Here is a 16,099-nt window from a genome sequence, read left to right as displayed (position 1 = left end):
GTCGACACCTTGACAGGCTCTCTTGGTAGCAAGAGTTTACAAAGCTGACTAGAGAACGGGGAAGTGGGGACAGAAAGAGGGAAGAGTGAGACCGGCTTATAAGTCATTAGGGTTTCTTTTTGGGTTAAAAGGCAAAGCCAACAGAAAAAAAATGCTTAATACCTCTGGCTCTCTGACTCGACCCATGCAGGACTGTCCTCTCTAACTCTGCGGATGTTCACACTTTTGTTTCATGTCTACAGGTCATTGTCATGGCGTGTATGGAGTTTGAAATGGGAAAGGTGAGTTGCTCTCTAGTACTGGTTAACCCAAAGGTAGAGAAAACAAGTGGAGGTGGTGGCGGTGGGGACAGCGGTGGCAGGACTCTCCTTAAGTGTGCCTGGGAAAAACCACACCATTTTTCTAGTTTTCTGTTTGGGGATATCACACAATCCCTAAGGGTTCACCTTCAAGGACCAGTTCTAGCCATTTCTCCAGCAGCTCCTATGCTCTAAAGTTAAGAAAGGAAGGGGTAAGAGAGTGCCATTTCCTTTCTGACAACCAGACGCTTTAACTGCCCGTCAGAAGCTCAGCCCGTGCCGCCCAAAGCAGCGTGCGCGACCACACGTAGCTCTAAGTACTTCCCATGGGCTGCATGGTGGAAGGACTCAATAGTTTTATTTCAATTGGTTTAACACTAAAAATTTTCACTTCTGCTATTGAAAACTCTGTTTTGGGGAATATGAAACTTTTCAAATAAAAATTTAATTTACTACAAATGAAAATATTTCTAATGAAAATTTAATATTCTACTTATGGGATACATATAAAATATACATAGGATTTTAATATTTATTAAATAACAAGGCAACCAAATATGTGCTATTCTTGTACACCGATAACATGTTCAATATTTTGGTATATTGGGGCTAAAGCAGATTTCACCTATTTTAATTTTTAAACGTGGTATTAGAAGATTTAAAGCTAGGCATGTGGCTGGCATTGCTGTTCTAATCTGCTGTTGCCATTCTGAGTGGGGAATTCTAACTTCAGTCAAAGGAATCTGGCACGTAACTGGTGCAGCTGTTTGAGTGAACGATTTAAGATGCTGAAAATAGGTCAACAATCACTTTCTACTTTTTCAGACTCCTAGGAGGTCTGTCATTCAGACATGCTTTAATGTCTGTCTTTTATCCTTTGGAGATTTCTTATGTTGCTGGAGCTGAAGTCCAAGGGAGTTAGCTGTGCGTAACCTAAGATGAATGACACAGAGCTGCTTCTGAATGAGGGAGTGAGTTTCATTTTGCAGGAGACATTAGACTATGTGGAGAGAAACCGTTACCTTCTGTTTTATGCAACAGAAAAAGTGTGAGCGCTATTGGGCTGAGCTAGGAGAGACGCCGCTGCAGTTTGGCCCCTTTTCTATATCCTGTGTAAGTATGATGTGTTTCCACCATGGCTAAGCAAAGCCTCCAAGTTCTACTTTTTGAAAAGCATGCCTTTGAAATTGCTAATGATTTAATCTTCTCCTTAGGAAGCTGAGAAAAAGAAATCTGATTATAGGATCAGGACTCTGAAAGCCAAGTTCAACAGTGTAAGTATAGAACAGGGGTGATAAAGTCGAGAGCCTCCTGGGATGGGACCAGTACACGCGTGGGTGGCTCAGGCTGGGATATAGTTGTGGGGAGATTACAGCCTTGGGTGTCTTGAGCAAGTCTTTATATGCGATCTGTTTCATGCTGTGGAACACATAGAGTTGATATTGTAGTATGAATCGAGGCAGTAGACACCATGGACCAACCTGATGCCTTAGACTCTACTCTTCCTCACTAAAAGCAAGGGGATTCAATATACTGACATGTTTGGGACACATTTGGGACACACCACTTTGAGGAAGGTTTGTTTTAGACAGTCTTCATCTCTGTTTCCTATGTGGGTGGGTTGTTAGGGATAAGACAATAGAAAACATCCCCATATTCCTTTTGATTACTTTCATAAGGCTCAAGAGCGATGTTAGAAGAAAGCAGGGTAAATCGCAAGGAAAAACGTTATAGATGGAACTCAATCAGATTAACCTTTTGGTGGAATGAGTGGCATCTCTTCTTATTCTGGCTATTTTTTTTTAATAGGAGATTCGCATTATTTACCAGTTTCATTATAAGAACTGGCCAGATCATGATGTGCCTTCGTCTGTAGACCCCATCCTGGAGCTCATCTGGGATATACGTTGTTACCAAGAAGACCACTGTGCTCCTGTTTGTGTTCACTGCAGGTAAGACGCTGTGAGTGGACGTTCTTCCGAGAACACACAGAACGAGGCTCTGGTGGGGATGCAATTCAAAGAAAAAAAATTCAGCAGCGGAAGCCATCTAGTGTATAATTCAACCGATGCTTTAAATTCATTTTTAAGAAAATTGCATGTGTAGGTGTGTATGCACGTATGTGCACCCATGTGCTTGTGTCACAGCCTACATGTGGAGATGCAAAGAAGCTTTGGGGAGTTGGTTGTCTCCTTCCACCATGCGGTTCTGGGGATTGAACTCAGGTCATTAGGTAAATGCAGCAAGAGCTGTTGTCCACTGAGACATTTGCTGGGTCTAAGATTTCCTTAAGTTACTTATGAATAGCGGCTCTGAGAACCCTGCCAGTTCCTGTCTGAAGGCCACTGTGGCAGGGCACACACGTTCGGGGATGCGGCAGGATTTGAAAAGTTCCATGTTCTCCCCCTTCAAATCTGTTATGGAAATTTCCAACCATGGTCAGTTATCTCCTCCGACAAGTCCACGTGCTACTGTAATCTTCTGTTTCAGTGCCGGCTGTGGAAGGACAGGTGTCATCTGCGCTATTGATTATACATGGATGTTGCTGAAAGATGGGGTGAGTTTCCCAGCAAGCACTTCCTGTTTTCTTACTGCATGCATTTCCGCTTTGCAGAACATCTTCACAACTCATCTTTTCTTACAGAGTGAGTCACTTGTAAGTCTACTCTGTCATTTGATTAAATTAGTTTCAAAGTCGGTGAAACCTAAAAAGTTTCAGGCCCCAGGAGAAGGGGGGTAGCTCAATAATAGTGTCCTTATCTTGTGACAGGAGGCCCTATGTTTGATCCTCAATAGGACAAACTATGATTCTGTTTGACCAACATTATCTGAGAATGTGTTAGAAATGTAAATTATGGACTCCTGACTCACTGATTAATCTAGAAAATTTAGAAGGTGTGAGCCAACGACCTCTTTGGGTGATTCTGAGAAATGCCAAAGTTTGAGAACTACTGCCCTGAACTGCACAATTTTCCTTCCTTTATCCAAACTGCTTTAGCAGATGGATTCAACTCACCACAATCAGGCTTTGTACTGTTGTCTGGAAATCAGTGTGTGTGTGTGCATATATGTATGTGTAGCGTGGATGTGTGTGGCTGTGCATATGGAGGACAGAGATTCATATTGGGGTCTCTTTCAGTTGTTTGCTATCTTATTTTCTTGAGACAGGGTCTTTACTGAGTCTTGACTTGGGTAGGCTGGCCAGCCAGTGAGCTCCAAGTATCCACTTGTCTCCCTGAGCCCTGGAATTTCAGACACGCCGGGCTTCTATGTGGGTGCTGGGCATCTGAGCTCAGGTTCCTGTGCTTGTGTGGCATGCCCTTTATCGACTGAGTTATCTCTCTAGCTTTAGAAATACATGTATTTTTTTGAGACAGGACTTTTCTGGCTGTCCTTGAACTCGCTCTGTAGACCAGGCTGGCCTCAAACTGCCACTACCTACTTCTGCTTCCCAAGTGCTGCCCCTGTGTCACCACACTTAGCCAATTTTTTAAAAAAACTTAAACATTTTATGTGTATAGGTATTTTACCTACGTGTGTGTGTGTGTGTGTGTGTGTGTGTGTGTGTGTGTGTGCCTTGTGTGTGCCTGATGCCTACAAAGGCCAAAAGAGGGCATCGGATCCCTTGGAACTGTAGTTACAGACAGTGAACTTATCAAGTAGGTGCTAGGGAGCCAGTGCTCCTTACGGCTGAGCCTCTCTCCAGTCCCCTGAGATCAGTTTTTATGTCTGTTAGGAAATAGGAAGTTTAAAATATGGGCTTTTCTCAGCTTCGTGGTATGAAACATTTGATCACCCGTGTACAATTGTTCTGAGTTACATCAGTCAGTCTTTCCTAGGTACACCAGCTTCTCAATCAGCAGTTCTCAACCTGAATTGAGATCCTTTGACCTGAAAGGGTCGACCCTTTCACAGTGGTTGCCTTAGACCATTGGAAAACACAAGATATTTATGTTATAATTCGTAACAACAGCAAAATTATAGCTATGAAGTAGCAACAACAACAACAACAAAATTACGGTTGGGGCCAGCGCATCATGAGAAACTGTATTAAAGGATCAGAGCATTAAGAAGGCTGAGATCTACTGCTCTAAATCACGGTGAAAAGTATAAGAAACTGAATTGGTTGCATTCTTGGTGCTGAAGATATGGCTCAGAGGGAAGAGAACTTGCAGCTCTTGCAAAAGTTTGGTTCCTAGCAAGCACATGTCAGTTCACAATCAGCAGTCCCTCCAGGTCTGAGGGACCCAGTGGCCTCTTCTGCCCTTTGTGGGTACCAGGCATCCACATGGTGCTTATGTCTGCAAACAGTCACACGCATAAAATAAAAACACATGCTTTGTAGTGCCTTCTTAGAGCTAGGCATACAGTCCAGTTGGTAGGGTGGTTGGGTAACAAGGCACCAAGCTTTATGCTGGATCTGTCTAAATTGTGTAAGCCTGGGAAATGGGTACGGTGGCACATGCCTACATCCTAGCATTTGGAAGGTGGAGGAAATTGAAGGGTATCCTTGGCTACATAGCAAGTTTAAGACCAGCTTGGCCTATATGAAACCCTGTCAGAAAGAAAGAAGTACAGAGAGGGAGGGAAAGAGGGAGAGAGAAACTTTCTTTTCTTGCTATTATTCTAGATTAGAAGAGTGGGTGTCATAGAAGTACGAGACTATGAGAAAGTGGCAAGACTTGTTAGCAAAGAATAAAAATAAATATTTTTCTCTTTGATTTGACAGATAATTCCTGAGAACTTCAGTGTTTTTAATTTGATCCAGGAAATGCGGACACAGAGGCCTTCGCTAGTTCAAACTCAGGTATGGGCTGTGGTGAATGGACGAGAGTGAACGCCCGAGTCTTGCCACGTGTCTATTTATAGTGAGACATCCAAAAGCTGCTGAGGGTACAGGGCTGAGACTAATTCACTGTGAGTTTTTCTCTAACTCTGCATACCCAATGCTTTCCTGTAGCCCTTGTCTTGGGTCAGATCATTTTCATTCCTCATATTTTACCGTCTGCTTACAAAGGAAATTGAAAAATTTAAAGAATTGGCTTATTAGAAAGAACCGGCTAACTTAAGGCTAACTTAACTTGAAATTTTGTAGATTTGTTACAGATCTACCCCTGAAGCCCTGAAAATCAGGGACTTGTCATTTGTACTTCAAGATGTCCTTTCTGTGTTAGGAAGCAATGGAAAATGAAATCAGAACAAGCATGTGCTGATCATATAGAGATTGTTCTGTTGCCATTTGCCTATGGTTCCCTGTCTATAGGCACACTTTAAAAACATAACTACAACGAGCCTTTATTAAGTTCTATGACCTTTGACTCCACTCTAGATTGCCCATTCGTGTTCATAGGAATATTCTTCCCTTTTCTTCTAAGCCCAGATCTCTCATTGCCCATGGAATTAATTTCACACATTTTTACACACCAATAACTTCCTTCAAAGTTATACCTCTATACATCTTTAAGGTAGAACTTAACATTTATCCATTCATTCATTCACATTTTATTGATATTATGTGTAAGGCATTTTTGCTTATTTTATTTTTTGAATTATATTTAAGTAGAAAGATCATGGACTGCTTCAAGTCCTTTACAAGTAGTTCACAGTGGCAGGTTAGATATTTTAATGTTCAGGTTGTGAATGAAGGGAAAACCTAAAGAGCTATTAATTCAAAAGTATCTGTTTGGCTCACACAGGTTTTTAATGAATCGGTTGTGGAAAAATAATTTTCATTGTGTTGTCTGTAGGTGTTTTCTGCATTCTATATGAAATGAAAGCCTTAGCTGGTTTGAAAGGAAGGCAAGGCACATAAATATACAGACACACCAGGAAGCCTGCGGTCTTGTTATGTGAACTGTACTGTTAAATTAATAGACATACCCCATTTCACAAGATTCCCATCTCTGACTGGCATAGCTTTAGGAGTTTGAAGGTAACTGGAGAAATGTTCATATTTCAGCATTGTTAAGGGCTAGTCAAATTCTAACAGTTGTAGTTGATCTTCCGACACTACAAAATGGCAATCTAACCAGATGATGCTTTCTGGTTGATTCCATTCTTATTCAGTCTCTGTCTCTGTCTTTATCTCTGCCACTCTTTCCTTTTCTTCTCCCTCTCCCTTTCCCACTTCCTCTCCCTTTCTCCTTCCCCATCTCCCCTTCTCTCCTTCCCTCAATCTCTCTCTCTCTCTCTCTCTCTCTCTGGGTCTTACCTCATACATCCGTCTGGCTTAGAATTCACCACTGAGGAGCAGCCTGGCTTTGAGCTTGCAGTCAGCCTTCTCCTTCAGCTTCTGGGGTGCTGGGACTATAGAAGTGAAGCACAGAGGCTTTTTCCTTCTTAAAAAAATTATAGTATTCCATGACAGTACTAGGTGATTCAGCTGCTACATTGTTCTCTTGCTTAAAACAGCGTTGAAAACGTCCTTCGCTTGTTTGTACGGGGTTGTCCAAAGTGTCAGAGGAAGTGCCTCAGGAAACAGAAAGGCCCAATCAAGTATTAAAAAGCCATAAATCTTGTAGTATACGGTAAAAGTAGAGGTCTCATTTCTCCACATTGAGCCCTTTTGTAACCACAGATTTCAAGGCTTTATTCAGTGGTTTACTTTCCCTTGCTATCTTTACTAGGACAGAATTTCAGCAACTCTATCTAAATCCACTAAACTAAGTTAGAAGATTTAGTTTGTAAGCCACATGACAGTAATTACTTCTGAATGGCCTTGGACAAACTGACTGTAAACAGGTCTAAGAGCCTTCCTACTTCATAGGGCAGTGGTGAAGTTAGAGGATACATATTGGAGCTATCATTCATATACCAGCTATTACCTGATTGGTTTTTTTTTTTTTCATAAATGAAGGTTATTTACTCAGAATACACCTAGGATAAGATATACATTAAAAAATGCTAGCAAAGAAAACAGACATGGGTTACGCAGAGAGAAACCCTGTCTCAACCCTCCCCCCAAAAAAGAAGTTAAATATGAAAGAAGCATAGCATAAAATCCACGAATGCTCGCTAGAGTTATGTAAAATAAGCATTTTTCGTAGCCTACAAGTATATACAATTCTGCAAAGGGCCAGCGAACGTGAGGCACTTTCTCTGAGTTTAGTAACATAGGTTGGCGGATGTTCTCATTCTGAAATAGGCCTCTGTAGTCACCTGATGTTCTCATCTTCTTCCTTTGCCGGGCTCGGGATACTCTCCAGGAGCAATACGAATTGGTCTACAGCGCCGTGTTAGAACTATTTAAGAGGCATATGGATATTATCTTTGATAATCACTCTGGAAGAAAGGTAATTTTTAAATCACATGTTCTTCTTTATGTGTTTTTGGCAAAAGGATCTCAGATTATTTGTAGGGCTTATGTGTAAGCACAACTGAATTGGAAAGTCAGGCTTGCATAGGGCTATGACAAAATCTCCTGTGGAGGACAAGTTAATTTTGGGTAGTTTAGCTTGAAAAATTCACATTTTGATTAGCTTATTGCATACACTTTTCAGCTAATTTTAGAAGCGACTTAATTAGGGCAAAGCATGTGTTTCAATCCCAAGTTTTAGACAATTTTCAGCAAGTTAGAAGAGATTAAGTTTATAAACTCCTAGATGAGTACTTTTCTAGGTTCCATCTGTCTTTATAGCATAGATCTCATAAAAAAATTTTGTTTTTAAAAACTGCTAAATAAAAATTGAGCCAAGTGTGGCGACACATGCCTTTAATCCCAGAAGCAGAGCCAGGAAGATCTCTATGAATTTGGAGGCCAGCTTGGCGAGTTCCAGGCTAGCCGGAGCTACACAGTGAGACCTTGTCTCAAAGAACAAAAAATGAAACAAAACAAAATTAAATACATTGTGAATTCGAGTCCAGCCTAGTCTACAGAACAAGTTCCAGAACAGCTAAGGCTACACAGAGAGACCCTTGAAAAACCATAAAAGAAATGGAATATATTTATGACACACAAAGTGTTTTAATGTATATACATTATAGAATGACTAAATCATTATAATTAACATACTTAAATTTAAGACCTATATGCTTTGAAGTTTTAAAATACAATAATACATCATTATTAACTACAGTCATTGTATTTTATAGTAAAATAAACCTCTTGGATTTATTGTGTTTATCTAGTTAAAATTGTCTGTTGATTAGCCTGGTGGGATCTTTCTTTTTTAAACAAATATATCATTTATATTAACTCAAAGAAGCTAAATAAACATGTTTCTTTATACTTAAGATGTTTTTATTCTTTATTATAATATAGTTTGATCATTCTTACCCTTATTTTTTCCCCTAATTCTTCCCAGAACTACCACCCTTCTATCCACCCCTTCCTAACATCTCTTTTATTAAAAAAACTAACCCACCAACTCTAATTTGTGCTGCTCTTATACTCAAGTAAGGTTGACCTACCAGGGGCTACACCCTTGTAATAGACAAAGCCTGACTTTCCCTTCCCCAGAAGCCGTCAACTGTCTACAGCAAATCAGTAATGGGGGGGTAGGGCCCCCCCATCCATGTCTGAATGTTGACTGGCCTGGTTTTATAGAAGTCCTGTAACAGGCAAGACTGCTGTTTGATTTCCTGAATCACGTGAATACATTGTTTCAGTCCAGTTCTCCCTGATCTCTGTGTCCCCTTTTCTAGGGTGGTCCCTGTGCCTTGTGAGTGTGTGTGTGTGTGTGTTATATTAATTTCTACTCTTCCAAATATTAAATAATTTCCTTGACATTGTTTCGCTAAAAAACAACAAACAAAACTCTGACATTTCTCTTGAAGATTGAAGCAGAGTTTTCAATTCCTGAACAAAATCTCACAGTACAAGCTGACTCTTGTCCTTCGGATTTAACAATAAAGTGAGTAAATTTCGCTTATCTAAACGTTGACTTACTGTACCTAAGGGGGGAAATCTCATGTTCTGCTTCACTGTGCTACCGGGAGAAGCCTCTTTTTGGTACGGTGTCATCGTGCTCTCTTTTTGTTTCAGCGCAATGAAAGATGCAAAAATGACAACCCAACAGGGCAAGCAAAGGGCCGAAGAGGCGAGCGCAGATGCTCCTTCCTTCAGCTTTAGGACTTGTGAGATCAGTGCCAAGGAAGGGTTGGTTTTGAGCTCGGCGAAGTCAAGTCCCTTAGACCTTCTGGAGCTAAACTGTGGGTGTAACAAGAAGGCTGTCATAACCAGGAACGGGCAGGCAAAGGCATCTCCAGTAATGGGGGAACCCCTTCAGAAGTATCAAAGTTTGGATTTGGGTTCCATTTTGTTTGGGTCCTGCCCTAGTGCTCCACCCATTATTAACACAGCAGGTGGGTGTCCCGATTCGAGGCGGCCAGTGATACGGACCAAATCAACCCCTTTTGAACTGATTCACCAGAGAAAAACAAACGAGTTGGACATAGAAGACGGTTCTTCACGTTTGGAATCTCAGCTGCATGAGCCTTGTCTCATGGGGCTGCAGGCGCCAAGTGCGGCCCACGTTTCTTCAGAAGAACTGAATTATTCACTGCCTTGTGCCTCCGAGCACCCAGCCTATGACGCCTCTGACGGCCCCGGCGCGCTTAGAGTGCATTCTTGGATGTCTTTGGTAGAAGATCCTTATTTTCCATCATCACCTCCAAATAGTGCTGATTCTAAGATGTCTTTTGATCTGCCTGAGAAGCAGGATGGAGCCACTTTCCCTTGTGCTCTGTTGCCAGCCTCTTCTACGACTCCCTTTTCTTATTGCAACGCGCATGATTCTTTAACTGCAAGCCCTCTGACCAGTCTTTCCCCACCGTTAAACCAAGAGACAGCTACAGAAGGTAAAGTTTGTATAGCGTTTCGGACATTGCCTGGTTTCCATGAAATATTTTGGTTTCTTCTCTCCCTGACCCTTCTCTTCCTCTGCTTCTTTTTTCTTGTTCCTTTTTCTCCTCAATAAATAAGTTCTAGACGTGTTCTAATAATGTACTGAATTTAAGACAACAGTGGAGGCAGCCAGACATGGGGACCCACCTTCGCCATCAGGAAGGCTTCAGACAAGGCCAGTCCTCCTTCCAGACATCAAAACCCCACCATTTAACTTAACACGCAGGAGCAGCTTCCCAAACGCGGAGGGCAAACTGATGAACAGCACTGCGCCCTCACCCAGAAGTATCTGTTACGCACTTACATGCCTGTAATGAGATGAACACATTGCTAAGCATTGAATTCTTTTCCTGTAGGAGTGGGAAGGGTAGGGCCTGATTTCCTGCACTTCTGCGGCATAGATGAGAATATGTTTAGTGTTGTGTGACATTTATCTTTAATATAACTTTCATATTTATCTCTTATAAGATTTTTATATATCAAATATACTGTTTTAACTGAGTAGTCAGAAAGTAATAGTGAACATACTATTAGAGGCTATTATATTCTAATATATTCTTTTTTTGTCTTTTCCTTCTTTTTGGTAAAGTGGATTGAACATAGTGTCACATGCATGTCAGGCAGGTGTTTAAGTGGCATCTCCAGCCCTCATAATTTGAAGTAGAGGATGAAGGACGTAGAGAGCAAGTTTAATTCTCTTAGACATATTGCAAGGTAACCCATAGAGAGCATTTACTTAGAAAGAACAGGAAACTGTTGCTCTATAACACTATTAAATGCAGTTTCTCTTTTCCTCCATGTTGAAGTCATGGGGCTTGAATCCAGCCAGCTAGGAAAGAGCTCTACCACCAAGTTCTAGCCCCAGCCCATGTTTCTTTCTTTCCTTCATTCTTGATATAGGGTCTTACTACCCAAGCTGGCCTACAAGTCAGAGATGAGGCAGATTTAGAACTCACAGTGGTCCCTCCTCACACTCTCAACTGCTAGGATTAATTTCTCTTTCTCTCCCTCCCTCCGTGTGTGTGTGTGTGTGTGTGTGTGTGTGTGTGTGTGTGTGTGTGTAGGTGCATATGTGGAGGTCAAATGAAGATCTCAAGTGAATTGCTCTATCACTCTCTACCTTTTGACTGTGAGATGTGGTCCCAACTGAACTCAGAGCTTCCCTTTTGCTGTTTTTTCCCAGGCTGAGGACTAGCAAGCCCTTGTCTCTGGCCCTTGGGGCTGGGTTACAGGAACACTTGGGCTTTGCATGTGCCTGCTGGGGCTCTGAACTCAGGTGCTCATTCTCACACATTCTTACCCACTGAGCTGTTTCCCCAGCCCCAAGCTTTTGTTTTGCTTTTCCTATTTTTTTTTTTCCTGACAGGGTACCAGGTAGCCCAGACTAGCCTCAAATTCTCTACGTATAAACAATGATGACTTTGAACTCTTGATAAACTCCAGTAAGTTTGATAGATGAAAATTATTTGTTGCAAAAAATATTTTATCTTGCTCCAAGAAGGTCCTTCTTTGACCTAGTTCTTTAACAGTTTGATCATTAAAATTTAGGTTTTTTGTTTGTGTGTTTGTGTGTGTGTGTAAGTCACAGAACTTGCAGCAGTGATTTTTCTCCTTCTACCATGTGGGTTCTGGGATTTAACTCAGGTTGTCAGGCTTAGAAGTAGCAAGTGCCTTTACCCACTGAGCCTCCTCACCATCTGATGTTTTATTTTTATAAATAACTATAATACTTTAAACTTCTTAGCACACCAAAAATAATATTGACAAAGTAAGTTGTTTTCACATTTTAGCCAAATTGACATGTCTGCCATCTGGTGGCAGTTTCTTATAATAGCATGTAAAATGGTCTACAGAAATTCTTCATATTTCTATGAGCCTGTCCCTAGATCTCTTGTCCACTTCTGTCCCCAGAAGTTTCTTACTCTTTATTGATAAACCATTTCTATTTCTGTAACAAACATCAATATTTTGGATTCCATATGGAATAAAAAAGATTTTTTTTGTTTTATTTTTGTTTTTTTTTTTAATGACAAGGTTTCTCTGTGTAGCCGTGGCTGGCCTGGAACTCCCTCTATAGACAGGCTGGCCTTGAACTCACAGAGATCTGCCTCCTCTCCAACCCCCAGTTCTGGATTAAAGGCATGTGCCATCATCACCCAGCAAGAAAAGATTTTTAAAAATCTTTTCTTAAAATGAATGTTTAAGTGACTGGAGAACAATTCAAACCATCCTGGCAGCAATCCCATCCAAATATGTGGGGCATTCAGACTTTTAAACTCAGTAAAGAATTTCAAAGCATAAGTTTTTACCTACAGACAAATTTATTCTTTTTCCTGGAGTAAGTAAATAAAAATCTGTTAAGTTTATATTTAGGATTACATTAGAATGTAAGACTCTCCTTTATTCCCAACAAAAATTGTGATTACATTTCTGTTACTCTGATAGCTACTTCTCCAAGAACAGATGAGGACGAAATCCCCCCACCACTCCCTGAAAGAACGCCAGAGTCTTTCATTGTGGCTGAGGAAGCTGGTGAGTACAAGTCAGTAAGTATGAAGTGTGTGTTCCTTCTCAGGTCCTGTCAGTGTTTGGTGTGCTGCTGCTGAGCATCCCTTTGCCTCTTTTGAAAAGAACCTCATTCCTTGATGTTTATCTTCTTTAGTACTGTTGATTTTAGTATGTTTATCTTGTATTATATGGCTAATATCCAAAAAAGATGGAACGCTTCATGAATTTGCATGTCATCCTTGCACAGGGGCCATGCTAATCTTCTCTGTATCATTCCAATTTTAGTATTTGTACTGCCAGAGGACCCTAGGAAAGATGCTTAATCCTCATTCAGAAGGGTAAACAGTATAGACATCGGAAGCAGGAGAAGACAGGGAACAGGACAGGCACCTACCACAGCAGGCCTCTGAAAGAATCTACCCAGCAGGGTATTGAAGCAGATGCTGAGACTCATAGTCAGACTTTGGGCAGAGTGCAGGAAACTTTATGGAAGAAGGAGGAGATACAAAGACCTGGAGGGTACAGGAGCTCCACAGGAGAGCAACAGAACCAAAAAATCTGGACCGACGGGGTCTGCAGAGATTGATGTGGCAATCAAGGACCATGCATGGAGAGGACCTAGATCACCTGCTCAAATGTAGACCACAGGCAGCTCAGTTGCCATGTGGGTTCCCTAGTAAGGGAGCAGGGGTTGTCTTTGACATGGACTCAGTGGCCTGCTCTTTGATCACCTCCCCCATGGGGGGGGGGTGCGGGGAGCAGCCTTGCCAGGCCACAGAGGAAGAGGATATGGCCAGTCCTGATGAGACCTCATAGGCTACGGTCAGATAGTAGGGGAGGACCTCCCTATCAGTGGACTAGGGGAGGGGCATGGAGGAAGAAGAGGGAGGGAGGATGGGAATGGGAGGAGATGAGGAAGGGGACTACAGCTGGGATACAAAGTAAATAAATTGTAGTAAATAATAAACCAATTTTTAAAAAAGAAGATGATTTCCTAAGAACCGGGCACATTCACTTCTCTCAGGAGAATTCTCAGCAAGTGCTGCTGAACCTTTACCTCTGATGAAGATGAACACTGGAGCATTGCTGGAACCAAGTAGAACATCTGAATCAAATATCCACAACTCTGTGGGACTTACACCAAGCAAGGTTCGTAAACTTTTTCTGACTCAACTCATTTGTATTCAACAGACAATAGTTTTCTTGTACACATTTTGTTTTTTAGGCACATTTGTTTTAGGTGTAAGAATGTTTTGCCTGTGTGTACATTGTGTACATGTGTGCCTTGTGCCTGCAGAAGTCAGGAGAGAGGGCATGGGAGCTGGAGCTGCCGATGGTTGTGAGCCACCATGTGAGTGCTGGGAACTGAACAGAGGTCCTCTGCCAGAGGGGCAAGTACTGGGACTCTGCCCTCCCCAACCCTATTCATTTTAACAGCTGTCATTCAATAATTATTGATAGGTCCTAAATGTAAAATAACATGCTAGAGGATGATGTTGGGGATAAGAAGGATATGCAAGGCATATTTTCTCACTCTTAAGAAGCTTACATTTGACGTGAATCTTTATGTTTAGTATGCCAAGACCATGTACCAATGATATGGGAAAGATAGAGGGATTCAAAGGACGGGAGAGCTTTTCATGTTGAGAGTCATCAGAAAGGACCAGTGAAAGAAAACATTTGAGCTGATTATTAAAAAGACAGTTAAGGCAAAAACAAGTCAATTCGTGGGCTGGATCATGTTAGCAGTGAAATCACAGATAGCAGCCTTTAATGGCATGTGCTTATTATTTAAGATGAACCACTTGGAATAATGTTCCCTGATTCTAGAAGAAAAATCTGTTTCTGATAACCTGTTATGCATTTCTATATATTCTTTGAACCAACTTTATCAATATATACACTGATTTCAGAGATCAGAAAATTAATTAAACATTTAGAAGTTCCTACAGGGATGTAGCTTAGTGTTAACATTTGTCCAGCACTGTCAGACTCCAGGTTTAATCCTGAATTTAAAAATAGCTCCTATAATTGTAGTGCTGGAAAATTACATTGTTAATGTAATGTTGTTACAATTACTGTTAATAGTATGCACACACATAATGGCCTTTTTCATAACTCACATAGCAAATAACAATCAGCCCTTTTCAGTGTCATAAAGTAATTACAATTCAACAACTCATTTCCAAATAAATTTTTAGGGTAATGTTCTAAATTATGAAAGAAATAATTCAGAAGATCAATTTAGAACTAATTTCCATATGATATAAAACTATGAAAATCACTGTAAGAGTTAAGGGTTGCCTTTTATAATTCAGCACACTTATGAATTAATAATTAGTGTTATCACTGTAGTTATTTGTAAACTATAATTTTTAAAAATGCTATTTATTGAGTCAAGCTTGTATTGTGTGTGTACATGTTACTCTTTCATTTTTTTCCTCCTCACCCATTTAGAATGTGAAACTCCGAAGTCCCGCATCAGGTAAAGACATGTCTTGACTTTAGATGACGTTTAGTCCTAAGAACTTGTTTTGTAAGAACAGCTCATTAGGTTAGAGTGACTCACCTCAGGGGGATTCAGGGTTCTTGTAATAGCCTCTGCTGTCTTGATTGATTTTTGATTTTCCCAAACTTACAGTTTTGTTTTGCCATGGGCAAAGTAAAGGTAGGATCCTTTTAAAAATATTATTTCAGATAGGATTTTTTAAGATTGAAATAGTCAAAACAATTTTGTGTAAAAATAACAAAGCAGAAAACTACTATACTATCTGACTTCAAACTCCACAAAGCCAGAGAAATCAGAAATGCAAGGTGCTGACCTAAAAAGAGACACACAAACCAGAATAAATATCTCAGAAGTAAATCCACACATGCTTCTGTAGCCAGCTGACTTGACAAAAATGCTGTGAACATGAACGGGGAAAAGGACAGTCTTTTCAACAAATGATTCTGTGTGGTGCCCGCATGTATGATGAAGGCGGGACCTACCTCACCAGTCAACAGAACCAGCCCAACATCTACTAAAGTTTAATTACAGGACTAAAAACTACCAAATGACTGGAAGAGAGACTTCAGGAATTTGCAATGGGTGAGAACTTTTTGAACAAGACATTAAAAAAAAAAAAACAATAAGGAAGCATAAAAAAGAATAGTCAAGTGAAATTATTTCAAATAAAAAGTCTCACACAGCAAAGGCAACAATCTTCTTTAACTTAGAAAACCTTCGTTTATTATGTATCTGACAAGCATAGCTATGCTCAACATTACCTTAGTAAGTCAGATTTTACTTTATGTATGTAGTGTGTGTGTGTGTGTGTGTGTGTGTGTGTGTGTGTATGTTTTCCAGACAGGTTTTTTTCTGTGTATCCCTGGCTGTTCTGGAACTTGCTCTGTAGATGAGGCTGGCCCTGAACTCAGAGTTCTGCTTGCCTCTGCTTCCAGAGCA

The 16,099-nt window shown here is 40.8% G+C and overlaps 1 protein-coding gene and 1 non-coding gene across 4 annotated transcripts in view; one reads left to right on the top strand and one right to left on the bottom strand.

Annotated features, from left to right (window-relative positions):
- Nucleotides 1-16,099, top strand: part of Ptpn22 (protein tyrosine phosphatase non-receptor type 22) — a 53,065-nt gene that overhangs the window by 23,552 nt on the left and 13,414 nt on the right. For all 3 annotated transcript variants that reach the window (XM_060392946.1, XM_060392947.1, XM_021634212.2), the window contains 12 exons: nucleotides 243-281; nucleotides 1,341-1,412; nucleotides 1,514-1,573; nucleotides 2,109-2,251; nucleotides 2,790-2,856; nucleotides 5,029-5,106; nucleotides 7,505-7,591; nucleotides 9,075-9,151; nucleotides 9,283-10,097; nucleotides 12,589-12,675; nucleotides 13,676-13,800; nucleotides 15,109-15,136. In XM_060392946.1, the coding sequence (XP_060248929.1) occupies nucleotides 243-281; nucleotides 1,341-1,412; nucleotides 1,514-1,573; nucleotides 2,109-2,251; nucleotides 2,790-2,856; nucleotides 5,029-5,106; nucleotides 7,505-7,591; nucleotides 9,075-9,151; nucleotides 9,283-10,097; nucleotides 12,589-12,675; nucleotides 13,676-13,800; nucleotides 15,109-15,136 (1,678 nt within the window). The remainder of the gene's footprint in view (nucleotides 1-242; nucleotides 282-1,340; nucleotides 1,413-1,513; nucleotides 1,574-2,108; nucleotides 2,252-2,789; nucleotides 2,857-5,028; nucleotides 5,107-7,504; nucleotides 7,592-9,074; nucleotides 9,152-9,282; nucleotides 10,098-12,588; nucleotides 12,676-13,675; nucleotides 13,801-15,108; nucleotides 15,137-16,099) is intronic.
- On the bottom strand, nucleotides 12,854-12,956 carry LOC132646118 (U6 spliceosomal RNA). Its single transcript, XR_009584249.1, has one exon. It is a non-coding gene; the product is annotated as a U6 spliceosomal RNA (small nuclear RNA).

This window comes from Meriones unguiculatus, chromosome 10 (assembly GCF_030254825.1).
Source record: "Meriones unguiculatus strain TT.TT164.6M chromosome 10, Bangor_MerUng_6.1, whole genome shotgun sequence".
Lineage (NCBI taxonomy): Eukaryota > Metazoa > Chordata > Mammalia > Rodentia > Muridae > Meriones > Meriones unguiculatus.
The sequence above is the reverse complement of the archived record's forward strand: the minus strand, read 5'-3'. Positions and strand labels throughout refer to the sequence as shown.